This window comes from Equus quagga, chromosome 8, assembly GCF_021613505.1.
Source record: "Equus quagga isolate Etosha38 chromosome 8, UCLA_HA_Equagga_1.0, whole genome shotgun sequence".
In the NCBI taxonomy this organism is placed as follows: domain Eukaryota; kingdom Metazoa; phylum Chordata; class Mammalia; order Perissodactyla; family Equidae; genus Equus; species Equus quagga.
Window position 1 is genome coordinate 52673850 of NC_060274.1, and position 23812 is coordinate 52697661.

Genomic DNA, 23812 nt, shown 5'->3' on the forward strand with positions numbered 1-23812 from the left:
TGTTAGCACTCTGAACCAATATTCCAGATTACCTTATTCAGATACTATATCTGTAATAACTACATGAGATTAATTCATTCATTCGACAAAGATTTTGTGAGTCTAGTGTAGGCCAAGTGGCTGGCACTCATGGAGCTTGCATTCTAGAGAGGTAGAGATGATAAATTTAAAAAAAAATAATAAATTAGTAAATTAACTATTATATTACAAGATAATAAGAGCCAGGGACAAAAGGAAATGAGAGCAGGGTAAGAAAACTTTGCATTATGGGAGGTTGGAGGCAAGTTATAGTATTAATTTCCATAATATGTTTTGTTTCTATTTTTAAACATATATGGCTTGATTACACAGGCTTTGTTCATTAACTCAAGGGTGAAAGTAGGCCTCATTGAAGTAATATTTAAGCAAATAATCTAAAATAGGGAGTTCATATTTTTTCATGTAAAAAAAAGCTGATCTTTCTAATCCTTTCATACTTTAAGAACATATGCAGAGACACATATTAGTATGTAAGATTTTTTTAGAGGGCGTTAAAAATTCTTGCTGCCAATATAGGACCAACTAAGATTCAAACCATTTCTAACTACAATTTTAATGCTATTAACATAAAGTATGCATTTCACTCTACACACTATTTCCCTAAATTCACTTTTTGACCAAGGAACATGTTTTCAGTATAGCATCTTGTGGGACCACACTTTAATAAAATACATCTAAAAAAACCGTCCTAGATTATTCAGACAGTGTATTATCAGATTGTATTGGGTCCATCAATTAGCATATGTCTTCATACTGTACTACAATGCCATGAGAAAACTGACTCTAGGTGGCTTAGAATCCTCATAAGTGAGAAAAGTTTTTAAATAGAGAATGATTCTTTTTATAAAAGTCACGAAACACAGTCAATCTTTTGTTTTGCATGGCTCAGCTGACACTATTCACTTCTATCTATTTAAGTCAAGTCTATTATTATTAAAGGTTTTGTATATTTAGATAATACTTACATAATTACTTCTGTATGAATGTGTTTTTTTTTAAGCAGGGAGTGGTTTGTTTGTGGTAGTCACTCCGCTATTACAGTATGTTGATAAATGAAACAAGAAAGGAAGAATAAACACATGACATAAAATAGATGTCAGAAGTCTACAGAGTTTCACGAAAGCTGAGTAAATATCAAAGAAATTAATGGGCATTCTTGCAGACAATTTACACAATGAAAAGATGTATTGTTTACTGAGTGATTTAATTAGCCTTCCTTTGGAAGTGTGGCTAAGGTGGAGAGGTTCTATTTTCAGCAGATGCAAAAGAAAACTGCTTGTGATGGCGCTTTGAGATGATAAGAATAGTGACAATACATGGCATGTTGAAAAAATCATTGTACTTATAAAGTTATGAAATAGTGAGATAAACTGAAACTGGGTGAAAAACATATAATAATTCTAAAAGGTAATCTAAGTGAACACAAATCTCATTTCAGGATCTAAAACAATTAAGATAAACTCACAACCATCATATACCTATGATATTTTTTAGCTGTTAATCTTATTATAGTATTAAAAAAAATCTGAAAATGCTTTAAATGAACATCCCTTCTTTCTGTGGTTTCCCAAACTGGTAAATTAAAATGACGTGTCTTCTCACATCTAACTGTCCATAAACACATTTTCTCATAAAATTCTAGAAAATCCAAAAGAGAAGTAGAAAGTACTTAAGTCCAATTCTAGGGATTAAACACATAGATATCTGAGGTTATTTTTATCCCAATGGTTAATTCCATGTGTAAGACATTCTTTTATTTCTCCTGTTTATTATATTTCTACCTGATAGTACACCTTTTTAAAATTGACAAGGCAGATTACACTCACAGGTTTACATGTTAATGCACAGCACTGTGTATGCTATCCCCCAAAATTAAACACTGTGGTATTTTAAGTGCTAATTTATTTCTAGGGAAATTTCTATTTTTAGATCTAAAATATACATATATCCATGCACACACACACACACACATTGTATTTGCAAATATATATACATACATATAATTGTCCAATGTTAAGAAATATTAAAGCAAAACAGATTGTTTCAATTATTTATATGAATATCTATTATTATTTTTTTCTCCTACAGTAAGATAGATCTATAATAAGTTGTATAAAACTACCATGTAAGTTACATTATCAGTAGTATAGACTGTCATATTTAGACCAGAAACATGATTTTGCCAGCTGATTAGGTAGATTTCTATAATTTAATGAAAGAGAAATCTCAGAGTCCTGCCCACAAATCTGTCTGTGTAGTGGAAATGCCATTGAACTTATTTTCAAATCATATTAACATTATATTAATATGTGGGACTATGTAACCCACACAAAATAAGGCAAGAAAATGTTAATATACACTAAATTATAAGGCAAGTATTTCTGCTGGAGCATTGCTTATCTGATTATAGGACTGAGTTGTTTGACAAGTTTTTCTCATTTCTTTTGTTCACAAGTTTAAGTAAAGGAAGGAATTTTTAAAAGGAGATGTAGAAAACAAACAATGAAAAGGGTATTTTTATTTAGTACTGCAGCAATCAATATCTGGCCCCAATCTTAAGCATTTCATTTCAATTCCCTGACCCTAATTTTCTTCATCTTTAAAGCAGAGGTTTGATAAGTAGTCCTTTTTCATAGGAGTTTCATGTAGTTGGATCAGTGGCAGGGCCAACAGTAAGAGAGGTTACCAAATGGTACCTCCATTCATGGAAGCTCCATGAAAGCTTCCAGCTCTCAGTCAAGTGGCTGAAGTTGACCTTAACCAGCACATTTTCACTTTTATCTGTTTTCTATACTTGGTCTCTAGATTTAACAACATTTGAAGGAGGAGTTCATAATATTTTACACTTAAAATCCACTAGATTTTTAATACCTCTTAGGCAAGACAATCCTCAATAGGTCTCTCCTTCTCCTACATGTCTTACAGGGTATGCCAACAATGGAAGACCCTGACTGTTCTTCACCTTGGCCATTTCCCAGGCTTCTGTGTGCAGTGGGCAACCTTAAGGGATGAGGTAATGCCTTCCTCTGTGACTAACAACAGACTAGCTATTGCTTGCTATAAAAGAGGTGGATTCCACAAGTTCAGTGTGCCTCATCCGCAACTCAAACCCTCTGCATGTACAGCATCAATCTAGGCCCGTATCATCTGACCCCCAGAAGAGTGGGAGCAATGGGAACTCATGGAAATATGCTGATAATTATGCTGCCTGCTGTGGTGTGAGTAATCAAGTTCTTTGTCTCTGATCCAAGAGTCTCATGTCTACTATTAGCATCTATAAAACAGTAAGAAGTTAATTTATTAGCTTATAAGTAGGGTAAAGTCAAATTCTGGGCTGGACAACACCCTATTACTAGACTCTTTTGCTAAGGTTTTCATGGATATTCAATACCTTTAAATATTAAAACTAGGCTAATAAAAATAGTAAGGTACTGACATTGTAAACTAGACATATAACTAAGAGTACAAATTAAAAAATCTAGAAAAGTAAACTGCGTTTTAACAGAAATTTATTACATGATAAAGGATGGACTAAAAACCAGATTGAGAAGGATGAATTACTTATTAAATGATGTGGAGGCAAGTGGCTATGAATTTTAAATATATAAAATTAGACTCCACCTCACACCATACCAAAAAACCAAAAAGAAAAAAAAAGAATTACAACTAAATAAGTGATCTGAAGTAAAAAAATAAAACTAGAGATGTTTAGGAGTAAATGCAGAAGGCTATTTCTAAAATAAATGTGAAAAAGCCTTCTTTAGCAAAGTAAGTAATCATAAGGAAAAATTAAAAGATTTGATTTCATAAAAAAATTTTTTAGAAACCTCATGTATGGAAAAAATTTCATTAAAAAAATTAAAGACAAGTGATCAACATGGAAAATAATTAAGATAGCTTGACAAGGAATTAAATTCTCTAAAATATTAGAAGAAAAACACAGAGATCTCTTTTACCAAAAAAATGGTCAATGGGTATAAATGGGAAATTTTAAAAAAAAGGAAAAATATAAATGGTTGATAACTCATGATGCTGATAAACACATGTTTACTCTCAAAATAAGCGGGGAAATTTAAAAGTATGCAACAATACAATTTATGACTCTTGAAATTTATAAATATGAGCTAGTCAATGTAGGAAAGTAGAGACACTCATAGTTTGTTGGCTGGACTATAATTACCACCGTTTTCAAACAAAGTAATATGAAAGTTTTCTTAAATCCAATTTGCCTTAACCTTGAACATTGATTTCAAGGAAATTATCTAACATATCAAAATACAATGGAAAAATAGAGAGAGAGATGTTTTACTGCAGTGTTGTTTCTACAGTAACAGGAGCTAGAAATACTCTCAATTTCTCAGTTTTCAAGAGGAGAATATATATCAGTATTCAGATACTGCACAGCTATTTATCTCATAAATAGAATAAGTCAATGAGTTTTCATTTGAAAGAATGCCCCATGTATGAAGTTTTGTGAAAAAAAGAAATCAAAGAAAATATGTATAGTAAGATTAAATGTTGATTTCAAAATAAGTGTTATTTTTAAAAACATAACTAGTCCATAAAACTTAAAAAAAATCTCAAATCCTTTTACATTTCACTGTTTGTATAACCATTATAAACAAACAAAAAGCAAAAACAAATGTCTGAATATATACTAAATCATCAGCAGAAGTGCATGGGACAAAGGAAGCTATTCATTTCTTCTTCAGATATTTTAGGATTGTTAATCTACGGATTGTTATAAGAAATAGTACTTTTATAATTCAAGTTACTGGAATAGAGTTTTAAAAGTAAAATGAATGGCCCTCAAGAAAAGAAAGGAAGAAAACTGGAACAGATAATATAGTCAATTTCTAATATTCTGTATTGCTGAGTCTTCTGGTACCAACTGATCCAAAAACTGATGGTTTTCATCTAAAGCCAGAGGGAGACTATAAACAGACCCAAGAATTCTGAAAAGAAATATAGAAGAAATATTTGGACCTAGAGGGGTCAGGAGAGAAAAAAAGATGTCTTGACCTAACGGTTGGTATGGCCACAGTATACTAGTAAACAGTATAGACATTTCTTACTGACGATTAGCAGGACCTGAGAACACTGATCCACAGGCCAGGCCAGGCCAAGCCAGGCATCTGTAGTCTATCTCTTGATGATGAAAGACCTGACACGTATCTGCTCAGCAGAGCATGCAAAAAAGAACCAGCTGTCTTGTGTAACATGAGGAAATGAGCCCTGGAAGAGATAATCAGAGTGCAACAAATATAAGAATATTCCTGTTTTGCTTGTACAGAGAGAAAGAAATATATCTACACAGCAGTATACCACAGGGCCTGCACATGCAACTGCAAAGTTACACAATGAAAAGGCAGTGTTAACAGCAACGTTTAAGGAAGAAAAGCCTAACACAATAGTAATCAACATAAAATTCTTAGTGAGGTATTTTACATTTTTTCATACTAAGCTTTTGAAATCCAATGTGTTTTTTGCACTTAAAGTAATCTTAATTTGAGCTAGCCACAATTCTCATTAGCCACATCTGTCCAGTGACTAGCTTATCAGACAACACATCTCAAGAGAAATAGTAGCACATACGCAGCGTTGGTCAGAATATAAATTGATACAACTCTGTGGAAATCAGTTCAAGATACACATAACCTATAGTTCAGCATTCCACTTCTGGGAACGTAACAAAGGAGGCTATATAAAAATGTTGATAGAAACAAAAATTAACAACCACCACTATCACCAACTGAACACTTAGATGTTCACCATTTTCATGGAGTAAAGTCTTTGCATGCATTGGCAGAAATATAATAGCATTTCTTGCAGCTGGAACACGTATCTTTTTTTTTTTAGGTTTTTTGTGAGGAAGATTAGCCCTGAGCTAATATCTGCTGCCAATCTTTCTCTTTCTGCTTGAGGAATATTGTTGCTGCGCTATGTGTGCCAATCTTCCTCTATTTTGTACGTAGGATGCCGCCGCAGGACAGCTTAATGCGCAGCACACAGGTCTGCACCTAGGATCTGAACCCACAAACCCCGGGCCACTGACACAGTGCACACAAACTTAACCACTATACCACCAGGCCGGCCCCTGGAGCAAGTATGTTTTATGCCCTCGCACTCACTATACATGAAGGCCGGGTCATTATTTCATCATTCAGCCGTACGCTTTCACCTATAAATGCTGACCAGTTAGAAGAATTATCTGGAAAGAAAATTGGTGCAATGATGCTGGCCTCTATGCTTCGAAACCTCTCAATCTGCCCATTCTTCTAAATTAAACAGTGTAACACAGACACCACTATCCTGTGGGCCCCAAATGTTACCTGGTTTTGATGTACGTATTAGCAAATTTGTTAGTACTAAAGTCCTAGTGATTACCAACTGACACAACTTACAGGTAAGAGAGCACAGAACAAGCAGCATTTGTTTCCCAGTTCCCTAGGTTACTTAAACACAGTGGGAGAGAAACAGCACCAGCTCAGCCTCTGAATTACACCTCTGTGGCTTGATAATGACACCTCTCTGATACTCATTCTCCTGCTCTCTAAAACAGCTGTAAAACTTGCCCCCTCGTTGCGAGAAAAATCCCTGGCACAATGCCTTTCACATAGGGCTAGTTAAGTACCAGCCCCATAAAAAAAAAATAGCAACATGATTGATATCAGTTTACCTTTTCCCACAATGCACAATGTTTTCTCTGGATCATAATTAGAATCATCTATTTATATTTACTATCTAAATAAAACTTTTGTCAATCAAAGAAATACAAATCTAAGGAAATTTTAGACTTCCAAATTAACAAACACCATTTTAAATGTTATTATTCAAGTCCGCAGAGGCTGCAGTAAGAAAGGCAATGTCAACTGCTGTCACCTCTCCAAAGAGAATTTGGTACTTCAGGGTCCCTATCCTTTGAATTAGTAACTTTTGTACTAGTAAGCTTTCCTTGGGAAACAGTTAAAAATACAAACATTTATGTCCAAAAATGTTCATCTTATTTATAATAAAAAAATGAAAACAAACTAAATCCCTAATATGAAGAGAATGTGTATGAAAAAACATACATTCACAGAATTGAGTAATAATAATTTTAAATAATACTTAAGACATGTTTAATCATGTCGGGAAATGTTATAAAATCAAATGTTAAGATTGGGATACCATGTAACCATGTAAAAATGCATAGAAAAAAAGACTGATAGAGAAAACACTTTTTGTTTAAATTTGTTCCAACAAAAACATCTCTATTTTAAATCCAAATCTGGATTTTTTGGACTAAATATCATTTAATAAAAAGGTATCATATTGAATTTCTCCTAAAAATTAAGAAGTAAAAATTTTGTTTCTACAGACAAACTTATCAGCTTTCATTGATTCTCTGATTTATCAATAAAAATGTGCCATCAGGTGTCCCTCTCTGCCATAAATGTCAGAAATATTCACACAGAATGTTGATCTCCATTATGCAATTCTTTTGAAAATGATTATTGGTAGAATTCTTACCTTTGTATTGATTTTTTAATCATTATTTCAGTGTTTAATTTCTCGTGTGTGTGTGTGTATACTTAAATGCTTCTTAGTATTGGATATATGATTTTTAAAGTATTAATTAATGATCTTTAAAGTAAAGGAAAGATACGTGGTTTGCCAAACTAAGAAATGCAGCACATCCCCACTAGGCCTTCCTTGAGTATTTGGCAGAGAATGCAGAAGCCACCCTGGCTAGAGAGTAAAGATCTGAAGGGAGCTCAGTTACACCACTGGGTCTCAACTGGCTCAAAAGGCTCATTTGTTGCCTAGTGACAAACATATGCTCGCTATTCCTGCGTGATTTAGGCCGTGCATAATTATCTTACTAAGGAAGTAAAATTATGACTCTAGGACTTCCTGAAACATGAGGAAACAGAGTTATGCTTTATTTTCATAGTAAAATATTACTTTCTAATAGTGTAGTAAAAACAATAAAATAAGTACCCACTAGGAGCAATTTTGACATTTTTACATTTGAACTGATCCAGAATGATTAAAGTTCACTAGGTAAATTGATTGCCCATTTAGGCTGTTTTCCTCAGCATGCTTCCAAATTCTATAAAATTAGCTCTTTCAGAAAGCCTTTCTGCCAATTTTAAAACTCCTTCCAAGATAAAATATTCTCTGAGTTGGCAGAAATCAAAGCTTAAAAGAACTGTTCCTTGCTATCAGAGATCAACAGATTATTGTACCATTTATACAAACTGAGCACCAAACCGTTAATTCACAACGCTTAGGCTGAATGTGGCTCCATCCCAGGGCCCTGCAGGCAGCCCTCGCCATTGCTCAGGTGCTATGGGGGATGGTGTGTATGAGGTACAGGAAGCGACCTTAGAGACAGGTGTATTTGATTAATGGGTGAGGGAAGGGAGAATACTGTCGTAGGCGCTAATCCATGACAAACTATGACCAGCTCTTCTCACCATCAGAGGAACAGAACAGCAAAAGGGGAGGGCAGAGTGGCACCAGAGGGAAAAGAAATCCTGCCTCACAGTGATTAGCATAGCAGAAGCAAAGGCTTATAACAGAGATTTATATATGCTTTATTAGAAAAATAAATGGAAATAGTTGAATCCTTTCTTGAGGAATACTACTTCTTTGCATTGCAGACATAAAGTCTGAGTGTTTTCAGAATGTGCTCTCTAAAACTAGAATGAAAGTACAGTGCCAGGCCAGCAGAAAATACTGGATCACCAGAAAAATATCACAAGCAGAATGAAGGAACCGTAAAAATAAAACAAGGATCAAGGAGAAGATGCTTTCCCAGCCGCTAGAAACAAGGAGAGGTTAGTAGCATGAACACTGGGATAGCACCACGAGTTAAGCCTATATACCATATGTACAACTTCCTGGATATATACGTATACGTATGCACGCACACACATGCAAACACAATGTGCCTTCCTCTTCAACTAAGCCCTTCTGCCAGTCGTCTGAAGTCCTTTAGGTAATAACAATAGAACCATCTGAACATGGATTAACTCAACTAACCTTTATTCACTCCCTTGATGCCAGGTCAGCTCATCGACTTTACCTAGAGCCAGAGGGCATTAAGGCCTTCTGCCACCTGAAAACTTCATGAGGATTAGCCAAGAACACTACTCTCTTGACACCATTTTTTTTCTCCTCTGAAACACGATCTTCCAAATTCAAAGAAATTACCGCAGAGCAAAATAATCTGAACAATGACAGATTGCCTAAATCTCACTGATCATATTTAAAATGAGATTTCACCTAAACCATTTAAAAACTGGAAACCATTTATATTTTCAAACTATTGAAATTCCACACATGTTCTAGATAATTCTCTGCTTTATTCAAGAAATCTCCTTTCCAAATTACTACCTCTAAAATATAATTTACCAACATAACAAATCAAAGATTTTCCTGAAAGGTTTATTGTCTGTCTACCCAAGGGCTCTCATTTCATATCTCCAAACACTGACAATTCTAATAATCACTATGGCCCAAATGTATACATAAACGTATGTACACACATGCACACACAAGTTATAGTCCTTCCGCATGCCACTTTTTTTTAGCAAGCACAAAGTACACTTTAAATGCAAACATTATAGTTTTGTTTTTAGTGGTGCAGTTCATTGGATAACTATTTAAACTAACTGCATGGTGTTGATACCATAAGACTCCTCATTGAAAAGTACACTTTTTAAAAGCTGTGAAATTAATACAATTGTAAAGGGAAAATAAAACTCCCTCTTCAAGAATACACAACCAAAAACAACTCTTCTGAAAATATGGAAGAAATTTAAGATGTTTTGTTTTGCTTTTGCATTGAATCCTGAACTCTGTGAGTAATAATTATACTTGTTACAACTCTTGAAGGGCTGAGAGAAACCAAATTTTACCTACCTTTAAAATGGATCTTAGTTAACATTATTTATCACAGTTAAAGGGGATAAAATCTGCTTAAATCTATAGGGACAATACTTTCATATAATGTTATGTCAAAACAGCCTAACATCTTTCAAAAGTAAAAAATAAAAATAGTCCACAGTTTATTCTTAAAAAAAATTTAACTCAAAAACACCACCAAGAATCTTAAAGCTTCTTTTGAATAGTTGCTAAAAATCTGTTCAATTTTCCATTCCAATTAATTACAAAATCAAGAGAGTGGAATAAAATAATCCTTAAGTAGTTTTGTTTTTATAAAAAGCAATAAACAATTATTTTAAATCCAACCACAAAATCTTTATTAAAAAGCTTGTTACTTATCTAAATAGACAGCAGCGGTTGTCTAACCCCTCAGTCTCTCAAGATCCAGATATTCTAATAGTCCTAACACATTACTAATGCCTATAGATTCATTTTTTATAAGTGTATTAGGTAGAAATTTGCCATCTGCTTTTTGGTCATTTACATTGTGGAAAAACTGCTCTTGTCATCCCCCCCCCGAAAAAAAATAAATTTCCTTGACATTAGTCACTGAAATCCAGATATCTTTTTTTTCTTTCCACAGTTCTTAATGAAGCGCTCTATTATATTTATGCCAGATTGTACCTCAAATAGAATTACAAAAAGTCTAGGCATAATATAGTTGAACCAATATGTTCTAGTAGACATTATTAACTTACACAAAGTTCTTAATAATTTTTGTAAAATAACAGATCTAATGTTGTTTGTTTATGGATCTGCAACCAAACTTCTTTTTTTAATGTATTAAAGAGACCGGAAGGATCAGGATATTGGCGACAGTAAATTACAACCCTTATTTGGTGTTTATAAGTGAAAATCAGATAGTCCTCCAAAACTATAGGTCGTTAATTCATAAAGGATTGGGATAATTGTTATTTTAAGTTGTCAGCTTATTTCACCTTCTTACTCCTGGTACATTAACCCAGAAAAGTACAAATTGCATGAACTTTTAATAAGCAGGGAAGCCTGTAGCAAGTAATTGAAACTTCTAAGATATCAATACTGATTTATTTTCTTTACCAGAAATGTATTTTTTACTCAGCAATTTGGCTACCAAAATATTTCAGAATAAACACAATATAGTCACATCCATATGTAATATAACATCACTTACCTCAGTCAAGTGTGGTGTCGGGTTAAATCCACAGAGGTTACACACTTGATTCTTGCATTCAGTGCAAGTGCGGAAGTTAGGAGGATCCTTAGAACCTAGGTTGAGTTCAGTTTTGCAGAGAGGACAGGCTGATTCTGGTTTGGGATTTTTCTCTGGTTTAGAGGGAAGGACAGCTTTTTGAGGCTCAGCCGTTGAAGGTTTGCTATCCTTAATAGGCAGAGGCTTTTTTTCCGTTTCTGTTCTTTTTACTGTTGGAACTTGTTCAGCTCTGGGCTCTAATTTTTCAGCTACTGGAGCTTTTGTTTCCTTTTCCACAGGCATAACCTTTGCAGGTGCTAGTGGTACCTGATCTGTGGGTTTGGGTGGCCCCTGAGAAGGAGGTGGCTGTGAAGGAGGAAGGCCTTGTTTTGTTGGGGCCCCTGACCCACTTTGTAAATGAGATCCAGGCTGACCTGCTGTGGAGATTAAATTTGATGCCTGGCTGAAGATTGATGCTCCGAACCCAAAGAGTTTTCCAGTCACAGTTTCTTGAGGAGTTGTGGGCTGTGATTTAGGGGCATCAGTAATACTTCCCAGATTGAGACTGAAACGTATCGACTGCTCCTGAGGCTTTGGGGGCTGTTGAGATGCGGGGGCAGTTTGGCCAGTGGTAGGTCGTGGGTCCAGGGGTGTTGGTGACCCTTTTAGCATCAGCTTTGCATCTGGCTTAGGACTTATTTTGGTTTGTGCTTTCTTGGGTTCTTCCCTCTTTTGAACTGAATCAAACTGTTTTTGACCTTTGCCCTCTGAACTAGGCCCAGGATGTGAAATAATTTTCGAATCTGATGCAGGACGAGGTATGACTTTAGAATCAAATGGGGTGACTTTCTCTCCTGTTGGTGGAAAACTCTGTGAGGGTTTGGCAGAGTCTGTTTTTAGAGCAGGGGTTGTTTTTTCTTGACCCTGTGACTGTACTCTGGAGGTTGGAATGTCAGGTTTTGTTTCTGTTGACGATGAAGACACAGTGTCTATGGCTGGCTTTACCTTCTTGGGCTGCTTTGGTTTATCATCAGCCATGGGGATCTTGGCCTGCTCAGACGGGACAGAAGGCTCTTTGGGAGGGGCTGGCTTGGATGGGGACTCTGCCATGGGAGATTGCTTAGCCATGACTAGGGGAGAACCATGAAGGGCTGGCTGTTTCACTGGTGGTGGGGGCGTTTTAGACTCAGGTGCCTTTGAGATATCCTGTTTGGGTGCAGTATCCTTCTTTGGAGAAATCTGCTGTGACTGTGGGGATGGTTTGCTCACTCCTCTCTTAGGAATAGCAGGACCAGTCTTCGGTTTGGGCTGGGGTGATGATGGAATTGAAGCCAGATCACCTCCTAGAGCTCTTTGCATTTGACAGTTTAAACAGAGCCACTCTTTTATCTAGAAATAATATAAAAGAATGGTCACTGAGATAATAACAATGTAAAAACACAAAAACATTTTTAAAAAGGCATGGTACCATTTGAAACTATGTTTCTCATCATTTGAAACATAAAATATACATCAAATTATTTTAATTAATTTATATTAAAGTATTAAAATGTTAATTACATTAAAATATAATTAATAAACTTCAGAGACTTAAGCATTCTATATTTTAAGGAAAATAAAAAGCAAAAATCAAGAGTTGTATTTTTCTTCTAACGATAATTTTGTTATTCTTTGCCTTCAACTTACTCAAAGTTTGATTACTCCCAGAAATAAAAAACCATATATCATCAAAAAAACCCGAGTTATAACATATTAGATTCCATAAATCAGTTATGTGACATATTTTCTCTAGTGACAGCTGGTAAACAGTTTTTATACAACCCAGAGTATGCTTGTCAAATTACTAACACGCTGCTAATTTTTTAAAATAGCAGAGCATTACTGACCCCTCCAAGACAACATAATCTAAGGTGTGAAAACAAAAACTATTAACCATGATGGGTTTGAAAGAGAAAATTCTCTGCTAAGAAAATAAAAAAAAAAAATTTCCTTCAAATTATCTAATAGCATGATCTAACAGAGAAAACATTGTTTCCTTATAAATTTTATGAATATACTGTAAAGAGCAATATAAGTAAGCAATATGCCTATTTGACTGGTGAGATATGTATACACATAAGATATACGGAAGGGCATCTGCTCTTTTCATATAGTATCCATTGTGAAAAGGAGATGTTGAACTTGATACTATATACTAGAAGATAATTTAAAAGTACCTATGTTTAACATTTACCTTTTTTAATTCCAAAATAATATATGTTCACAACACAAAATTTTAAATATTACCAAAGTAATTTAGAATGGCAAATTCTACATGATCCAATCTTCTCCACTCAAAATAACCGTTACCAATTTAGCGCTGAGGTTCTTTGTATAGAATTCCACACAGTGAAAAACTACATATACAAAGCAGAGGTACAAGAAAAGGTTTCCCACAGTACAAAACTGTGAAGTGTTAGCCTAGCAAACAGCATACTTTTTATTTGCAAACAATTTCCTTTTCAAAAGAGACTGAACTAATCATTCCTAAACTTTTTAAAAACTTCTTTGTCTACGGAACAACAAAAGACCCCCGAATAGCCAAAGGATTCCTGAGAAAAAAGAACAAAGCTGGAGGTATCACATTCCCTGATTTCAAAATATACTACAAAGCCATAGTAACCAAAACAGCATGGTATTGGCACAAAAACAGACCCACAGATCAATGGAACAGAATCGAGAGCCCAGAAATAAACCCACACATCTATGGACAGCTAATATTCGACAAGGGAGCCAAGAGCATACAATGGAGAGAGGAGAGTCTCTTCAATAAATGGTGTTGGGAAAACTGGACAGCCACATGCAAAAGAACGAAAGTAGACCATTCCCTTACACCATGAACAAAAATCAACTCAAAATGGATTAAAGACTTGAATGTAAGACCCGAAACCATGAAACTTCTAGAAGAAAACACAGGCAGTACGCTCTATGACATTGGGCTGAGCAGCATATTTTCAAGTCCCATGTCTGACCGGGCAAGGGAAACAAAAGAAAAGATGAACAAATAGGACTACATCAAACTAAAAAGCTTCTGCACAGCAAAGGAAACCATCAACAAAACGAAAAGACAACCTAACAATTGGGAGAAGGTATTTGCAAACCACATATCAGATAAGGGGTTAATATCCAAAATATACAAAGAACTCATACAGCTCAACAAAAAAAACCCCAACAATCCAATTAAAAAATGGGCAAAAGATCTGAACAGAGATTTCTCCAAAGAAGATATACAGATGGCCAACAGGTATATGAAAAGATGGTCAACATCATTAGCTATCAGGGAAATGCAAATCAAAACTACAGTGAGGTATCACCTCACTCCGGTCAGAATGGCTATAATTAACGAGACAGGAAACAACAAATGTTGGAGAGGATGTGGAGAGAAGGGAACCCTTGTACACTGCTGGTGGGACTGAAAATTGGTGCAGCCAGTATGGAAAGCAGTAATGGAGTATCCTCAGAAAATTAAGAATAGATCTACCATATGATCCAGCTATCCCAATGCTGGGCATTTATCCAAAGAACTTGATAAGGCAAAGGCATAAAGATACAGGCACCCCTATGTTCACTGAAGCATTATCCACAATAGCCAAGACTTGGAAGCAACCTAGGTGCCCATCAAGGGATGAATGGATAAGGAAGATGTTCACAAATATTTTTTGAGCTGGTTTGGATTAATTAAATTAATTAAAAATGTTGTGTTCTTCAAGCTACAGCATCTCTGTGTTTACTCTGCTAATCCTCACTGCTTACCCTGCTTGTACAGCAGGCTTCTGCCTTCATTTTCTGGTTGTTTGCCACTCTCCCCAGAACCCTCCCCTATAATTCTGGCCATGGACAATCTATCCCCATTTTGATTCAAACTGAAGGAGTCCCCCATAATTACCCCACCTCCTAACAATACATATTTTCCCTGCCTGGAGACAATTACTACCTTGTTTCACTTCCAAAATTAACCGTTTTATCTTTAACTGTGAGCAGAGATGAACCTGAGCTGACTACCATCATTGCCTCAGACACTTGTGGCCAGTTCCATGTGGTATCCATGTCTATACTATAGTTGGTTCCCCTAGTTCTGCACGACTGGGTCTTCATTCCACTATAGCTATGAATGAGGACCTTAGAAGATTTTAGTCCTTAGCACTTCTTCTCCATGCCACAGAAGTCTGATAATATCCAAGACCAAGCCTGATTCAGAGAAGAAGCCTTCCACCAACATTTCATAAACAACTTCATGGGTCCCCTCTCACAAGCAGTACCCACTCCCTAACATTACATGCTAATCATCCGCATCCATTTGATAAATGACGGGAGAAATACAAGAAATAATACCGGGGAAGCCTACGATTATATCAGTGCGTCCAGAAAGACTCTTAGCTTCAATATACAAGAATTAAAATGAAAGAATCTAATACATTAGATAAATGTCATGGCTCAATTATTCCTAAATTCTTGATTTTATATAACAAATAAGGAAAAATAGCCATCTTTTGCTTTCCTCACATATCGCCTTACTTACAGAAAGTGCATAAATAGAATTCAAGGTCTAGAGACACAATTGTTTAATAAGCTACTTTAATTCAATTAACTCTATGGAAAGGAATGAAAGAAAAATATAAAGTTGTTCCTTCAGTCTTCTGACTTAATATGCTACATGAATGAGGGTAGGAGAGTGGTCAGACAGTATTTCTGCTCATTCTGAGGTCACTGCGTATTCTAATGTAGCCCTGCATATAATTACCAAAACACATCTTCCTGCTTAATCCAATCCCTGGGTTCCCTTTTGTTGAGCCTTTGTTATGGATCAGAACTGTGAAAGATATTAATACAACCTAGCTAAGGCCTTTGCTGGATAATCATAAATGTCTTATTTAGATGTTTCAAGAGGTACCATTTGAAGGTTTAATTGTGAACTTCACATAGAGTTTCGATTAATGGTGCCACTTTCAAAAAAAGCATCAAAAATATTGCTTACTAAAAAATTATAATTGTGACTTTTGAATGTGTCTTCAATAATAATTCCAGATAATTAACTTGATATATCTAAGCAATGAGGTGAGTCGGCAAATGCTGGGGTTCCAGAATTACAGCACATTCCTGCTCAGAACTATTATTAATCTATTTAGCTTCAAAACAGAACTGTAAACCTCTCAAAAAAAATGTCCAGAAGGCATAATGACTAACATTCACCCCTCAATGTGCTCCAAACTGGAAATTTTAAACATAAAGTCTACGTAAGATTTATAACAGAATCTCTGCTCAACAACATAACATAGTACTTGGAAGAATGGAACATCAAAAGAACAAACATAATGTTAAGAATTTATATTTGCTCATGTTCATGCTATTCACATTAACTGTTGAATAAATTTTCTTCAATCATGTTTTCATCCTGTCCTTGTATAATAAAATCTGTTGGGTTCTTACTTTCTTCCCACTTGTTAACTTGTCCTATTCGTTCCCACTATAATTCTTTTTTTTTAAGATTTTATTTTTCCTTTTTCTCCTCAAAAGAAGAAGCAGCAGGCCACCTAAAAGAAGTGGCCAGTTGAGCCATTTTGCCAACCTGAAGAATTTCAGTCATTTTTCATTCTGTTTTGTTTTTTAATAAGTGGAGAGAGTTTATATGCAAGTCTATGTGTGTGTGTTTGTTTGTTTAGCTCCTGAAAGATGGCCATGTTTTTGTTACATAAAATATCTGGTTTCAGCCAAGAGACTGATTAATACATGGGCCATAATGACCAAAAGTAATACGGCAAAAAAAATCTAAATCCACCTGCATAATTAATATTTGGTTCATTGTCAACATTCTAAAAAATGGCAAGTCATTGCATATATTACAAAATTTCATAAGAACCAGGAGAATTATCAGACATTAGGGGCAAGTCTTTAAATGTCTCCCTAAATCTATCTTGCCCAGGCTAGTATTAAAACAAATAAAGTAAATCAACAAAAACAACAACGAAAATTACTTTTGTTACTACTCAGAAAGCAAATGTTGAGTTTCTCTGTCAGAAAACAAGCCCAAAGAGAGAACCTGTAATGTTGAGATTTATTCCATTAACGGACCAGCAAGAAGAGATACAGCTACAATCTCCTCTCGGCATCTAATTCTAGGCTTAGAGTCAGTGGATTCTTAAGGTCTATTTGAAACAGCACACGTCTTGACAGCCACCAGAGAGGACAGTTAATCTAAATGCCATCCTCTTCACACAGATATTTCGGTTATCTAGGATGTGTGTGTGTGTGTCAGCCAGGCAGGGTGGGAGAGAGCTGACAAATTTAGTTAAGAAAGTAAAAGTTCCCTTCCCTAAAACTTGTGTCTGAGTGTTGATACCTCTCCGGCTTTTCCTCTCCAGGCTTAGTCACTTAAGAGCCAGGATGACCATAGGCAAATATAGTCATAACTCTGATGTGTGGTAACAAAATATCAGAGAAACTCTCCTGAGAGTGATACAAGAGACCTGTATTCTATTTTACCCATAGACTACAACATTAATAATATAGAGACTTACTTGCATATAAACATCAAACTTGAAAATGATAAATTCATATAAACTAAAGTACTAAAGAACGTCCAGGCCCTGCCCCTATCTTGCATGGAAAAACTGTTTGTTTATTCAATCTGAATATTTGAGGACAATTTGACCCAGAGTGTTACGTCGTCTTCAAAAATTGCAGAGAAGTTCACTTTCTCATGGATACATGTAACAGTTTGGAAGTGGTGAGCATTCCCAAAACTTCATGCCTTATCTCTTGAAACAGAAGCTCTCAGCCTCTATCCAGAGCTCTAACTTCCTAACTCTGACCTCCTGATAACTCAAGAGTTTGAGGCACTGGCCATTTGGTGGACAGGTTTAGGGAAGATGCCTTCCTAGAGTTCAGAATTTAGAACTCAGATTACACTTTTCCTTATGGGAAAAATATGAAAGTTAAAATGAAATGTTACTATTAACAATGTAGATCAAATGGCTTTTGATTGCTACCTTAGAACCCAACAACTTATGATATTGTATCTACGTAGAAAACAAGTTGAGAGTAAACTTTAAAAGTCAAGTCTGTTTAAAATATTAAATCCATGTTGCATTATATTGCAACTTCAAAAGCACTTCATGTATTTAAAAAATACCTTCTCATGCAAATGTTCAGTTAATCCTCCTAACAACCCGAAGCGTTTGGCTGAGAACACGTTGTTTGTTTTTTTTTTTAAATGATGTCATTGTTACAGAAAGTGTAAATGGCTTGCCCAAACTCAGCTGATCAATAATGGGGATGCTTTCCTTTATTTAGCTAGTGAGGCCTTCTACCTGCCCCTACATTTTCAACTCCTTTCACATGTGTCCAAATTCTTATTATTCTCCAGATTCACGCTCAAATACTCCACGAAGATCATTGTGGCAATCCCTGCTGACAGTGATGGTTTCTTCCTTTGACCTCATAGTTCTTTATCTCTCTTCCTATCATGAATAAATGGATTTGGTTTGGGTTCTACTTGGTTACTTACTACTAGGGTGATCCTAACACGTAAATTAACCATAGTAACCACTTGATCACCAGTTTTCTCATTAGTATAACGGAGAAAACAGAATATATGCCTATACAATTATTTGGAAATTTTATTTTAATAAAACAAAAAGAAAAGAACTATGTGAACTGAAAAGGCCTACACAAAGTTACTTTTCATATACATACTTTTTTTTTTCTTTCTTTCTTATATCAACTTTTATTTCCCCTATTTTCTGGTTAAAGAAAGATTCCCTACCTAAAGAATACTTGATTCTGTCATAGCACTCATTGGTGCTTCACCACTAGGTATTTGATACAAATTTGTCAAATGAATGAAGGAATGACTGTATAACTAGATTAATTAAGGCAAGTTTCATAAAGGAGAGCACTCATCGCTGCCTGCAAAATGTGGAAGGCCAAAATCTGACTTCATTTTCTCTCCAATCTCATTGCTGATTTCTTCCCCACCATTTCAGCCAACCTAGATTTATCCCTGACTCCTAAATACACTCTGCATTATTGTGGCTCTAGGTCTTGGACCAAATCATTACCCCTTTCATGTCCTTTATCTGTTGAAATAGTATCCATCCTTATATATGCTCAAACGCCAATTTCTCCATGAAGCTTTTCTTAACCTTACCCACTAGAAATGACACTTCCTCCTCTGAAGTGCCACAATATTTGTTCATATCTCTCACAGCTCTTATCATTTGACCACATATTGTATTTCCTTGTGCGTGGATTATCTAACCAAGTACATTTTCATCATGTTAAGATCAGCATTGTTTTAGTTTATCATTATATCCTACCAAACATGTAGTAAAATGTCTTCCATATAGTTAAGTATTCACAATATATGTGGCTTGAATGTCCAACTACATGTTTCTGCCTTATAAATTGCCATGAAAACATGACAAACTTTTTTTTTTTTTTTTTTGAGGAAGATTAGCCCTGAGCTAACAGCTGCCACCAATCCTCCTCTTTTTGGTGAGGAAGACTGGCTTTGAGCTAACATCCATGCACATCTTCCTCTTCTTTACATGTGGGACACCTGCCACAGCATGCTGTTTGAAGTCATTATTACTGCACATTCTTATCAAGATAGTATACTATGGGCAGAAACATATCTTCACTAAAATTTAAAAAGCTACCAATACATAAAAAAACTATAATCTGTTCTCCTCCTTAACTTCAATGCATGTTCTTATTAATTGCAATTTTACCCCTAAAGAATGGCTTCTTTCAAAAGCTAAGGTACTCGGTATAACTTCTGGTTAAAAGAGTAAAAGGTACTTTAGAAAACCACCAGAGGCTGACACATTTTAAATGTACATCATTTTCATTTTTCATCACAGTGAGTATCCAAACTAATGCAACAGCTACCAATAATCATCATTGTTGTTATTGCCATAACAGAGATTTCATTCATAACAAGTCTCCTCTCTCAGAGATGTTTAAATCTCGTAATCCTCACTGCCTGCTGGCAGTTCTTCCCTGGGCTGTTCGCAAACATGATGCACATACAGCCCCCTAACAGCTGTCCTCCAGATGGACCTTCTCCTCGGGTAAGGGCTACCAGATTTCTTTTAAAAATATATTCTTTTAGACCCTAAGCCTCTTTAGTCTCACTTTATTTATATTACTATCCCATTTTCACTGTATTATTTCTTAACTCCAGAGAATTTCTGAGTTTTTCTGCTCTCTTGTCCTTTTTGTCCCTTCTCCCCAAATGTCCCCAAATCTCTACCTATTAAAATGCTGTTTTATTCAGGGCCTTTAAGTGCTGAGTTAACATTAACATTAAGTGCTGACTTGCTGAGAACTACTTTGTATCCTCAATCAGAGTAAACAACCTTGAACTCATTTTTGTTACTACTGGCCCCTCTATGATCTGTTATGTCAGAAAGGCTTACCTAAAGACATGGAGACAGACTCTGAGCTTCTTTTGAGAAGACACCCATCAGTGCTGAACCTGCGCTAATGACTTCTTCTGTCTATGAACTGACTTACGCTGTTATTAATGACTCTCAACGAATGAGGAAAGCATGCTCTCACAGGGGATACTAAAATCACTCGCAGGGAAAGAGGCCCGTGCAGTTTGAAAAAGTGTGTTCAATTTTAGATTAAAATTGTATTTAGAATTTGAAAACACTGTCTACTTTTTTCCCCACCACAAATATGATCCCAGTTAAGAGTATCAGAATTTTGGTAGGGAGGAATAAGAATTTAAAAGTTAAAGTAATATCAACATTTAGTACACAATAAATAGCGTGGATCTTACACAGAGTGCAATGAGTAAATGCTCTGCATCTTTCAATCAACTCATATTTACTTTATCTGCCAAATATATCAGAAACCGTGGCAATATTTTGGGCTTATTATTGGAGAAACTGTTTTAAAAAATTCTAATTTACAATTGGCAGAGAAGAAAAAAGGAAGGAAGGAGGGAAAGAAGGAAAGAACCGGAGAAAAACAATGTTATGCTGGCATATCAGCTATAAACTAAGCACCATTCGTAGAAGACGATGATATAGTTTAAGAGTTCAGACACACTGAATAAATCTACTCACCTCGGTTAAATGAGGATTGGGATTAAAACCACAGAGGCTACAGACAGTAGTTTGACACTCAGTGCATGTGTTAAAATTGGCCTTTTCTGGAACATGCAACAGAAGTTCAGTGGTGTTGCAAAGAGGACAGATGGTTTTAGGGAGGCCTTGTACTGGAGTCTGTACTGCAGATGGAGAAGTCGGTGGCTGCAGAGGTTTCCCAGCTCCTGTTCGGCTTACCGGTTTTATAGCTTGCTGATCTGAGACCTTTGCTGGGCCAGGCTGTTGAGGAGGGGGCTTTGCTGGGCCAGGCTGTTGAGGAGGGGGCTTTGCTGGGCCAGGCTGTTGAGGAGGGGGTTTTGCTGGGCCAGGCTGTTGAGGAGGGGGCTTTGCTGGGTCAGGCTGCTGAGCTGGAGTCTTTCCGGGCCCAACCTGCTGAGCTGGAGACTTTGCAGGCCCAGGAGGCTGAGCTGGAGACTTGGGCCTGGGCTGCTGAGTTGCAGGCTTTGTTGTTGCTGGTGGTTGGGCTGGGAGTTTTGCTGCAGGCTGTGTAGGTGAGGGCTTTGCTGGACCTGGCTGTTGAGCTGGGGCCTTTGTTGGCCCTGGTTGCTGAGTTGAGGGCTTTGCAGGCCCAGGCTGTGGCGTGGAAAGTTTTTCAGGTCCAGGCTGCTGGGCTGGAGGTTTCGCAGGACTTGCTTGCTGAACTGTTGGTTTGAATGGACTTTGTACTGAGGCTTTAACTGATTCTCCTTTTACTGTGTCTGACTGTTTAGTCTGAGGCCTCGCTGCATCTCTTTGAAGTGGCAATTTGGCCTGGTCTGTCTGAGGAGACTGGGCAAACCCTTGAATTGGCTTTTCTGTCCCTGGAGGTTGTGATTTAATTTTTTCTGGTTGCTGAGAAGATACTGATTTGAGAGAGCCATCGTGTTGAGGTGGGGCCCTCACGGGTCCTTGCTGCTTAGGAATTGGCTTGGGTGACTGTTGTTGTGGAGGCTTTACAATTCCTTCAGGTTTTCCTTGTTCCTTCTGAGCTATTTTTTGTTTCTTGGTAGTTTCTTCCTGGGAGGCATCAGAGTCTGTTATCAAATCAAAAGGACTGAATTTATTTACAACAGAGGAGACAGCACTTAAAGGGTTAACCTCTGAGAGGAAGCCAGGCATCATACTAGATTTGTGCTCTTCCTTAAAATCAGTTCTGGACTTTGATTCTTTCAAGCTAATAGTGGAAGGACTCCTTCCAGGCAATTTCTGCTCTGACCTCAGAGTGTCTGTAGTTCTGCTTTTACTGAGACCAGGCTGAGCTGGACGCCCAGGGTCCGGCAGTTTTCCTGGTTGCTTTGGAGGATGACTACTATCCAACTCTTGTTTCCTAGAGAGTGAAACAAAAAGAAGTGAAAATAATGGAAATGATCCCAACTCAAAATAATATTAAAAACCTATTACTTTCTTACACCCTCAAAATTATGTGTAAATACAACTAGAATCCATTTTTGCAACATCCTGTAAATGATCATAAAACTTTTTAACGTCTCTGTTCCTTTCTTTAAATGTGTAGAGATTTTCAACAAGGAGGTGAAAAAAGGGGGGAAAAACAGTACTTGCTACTATGAGGAATGAAAAATTAAGATACCTAGTTCGAAAGTACTTACAATAAAAATAATTTGCATTTACATTTAATAGAATCTGACCATACTTAAATCCTAATTAGATATATTAACTCAACACAACACTATGTCCCAGTACATTCATGTTCACAGGGTATATTCTTTTTTTTTTTTTTTCCTTTTTCTCCCCAAAGCCCCCCAGTACATAGTTGTATATTCTTTGTTGTGGGTCCTTCTAGTTGTGGCATGTGGGATGCTGCCTCAGCGTGGTTTGATGGGCAGTGCCATGTCCGCGCCCAGGATTCGAACCAACAAAACACTGGGCTGCCTGCAGTGGAGAGCTCGAACTTAACCACTGGGCCACGGAGCCAGCCCCAGTATATCCTTTTTGATCAAAAGTTATGGTCAACGCATATTGTTAGTCTCCCAAATACCAGCATCACTAAAAAATAAAAATATTCACTTTAAAACGTGGGAGTTTGCTGCGACTATTTTGTTTGTTTGTTTTTTACTTGATTATGAGAAGTTACATTAGTTGCATAAGGCATACACCGGACATCAGGGGAATGTCTAGCAAAGGAGGTTACATGATGTCTTTCCAAGGACTCTGAGAAAGTTGAGAATCTATTCAATCTTACCCATTCCGTCTAAAACGGTACTATCCATCAAATATTATCCTTACTAAATTTTACAGAATGAGAATTCCTACTCTGATTAATTGGAAATTTTCCAGAAATAATTGCATCTTTATTATGAAAGAATAGTATCATATCATTTAATTATTTTTCCAATAACTAATTCTTAATCTGAGATCTGTATGCAAAGTCACAATAGATATTTAAAGCATCTTGAGATATAGCCTGGTACACAAACAGCAATAAGCCGATTGTGACCCCACTTTTGAAAAGTATTGTTACTTTCCTCGGATGAAGAAAATACATAATGGCCTCTGTACTGAATGTTTTCTA

At 36.3% G+C, this 23812-nt stretch overlaps 1 protein-coding gene across 5 annotated transcripts in view; it reads right to left on the bottom strand.

The window, feature by feature from the left end:
• The window catches only part of PCLO (piccolo presynaptic cytomatrix protein), a 375574-nt gene that overhangs the window by 346334 nt on the left and 5428 nt on the right, over positions 1–23812 (bottom strand). For all 5 annotated transcript variants that reach the window (XM_046669722.1, XM_046669723.1, XM_046669725.1 and 2 more), the window contains exons 2-3: positions 21262–22609; positions 11129–12535 (exon numbers count right to left, since the gene is read on the bottom strand). In XM_046669722.1, coding sequence (XP_046525678.1) covers positions 11129–12535; positions 21262–22609 — 2755 coding nt within the window. The remainder of the gene's footprint in view (positions 1–11128; positions 12536–21261; positions 22610–23812) is intronic.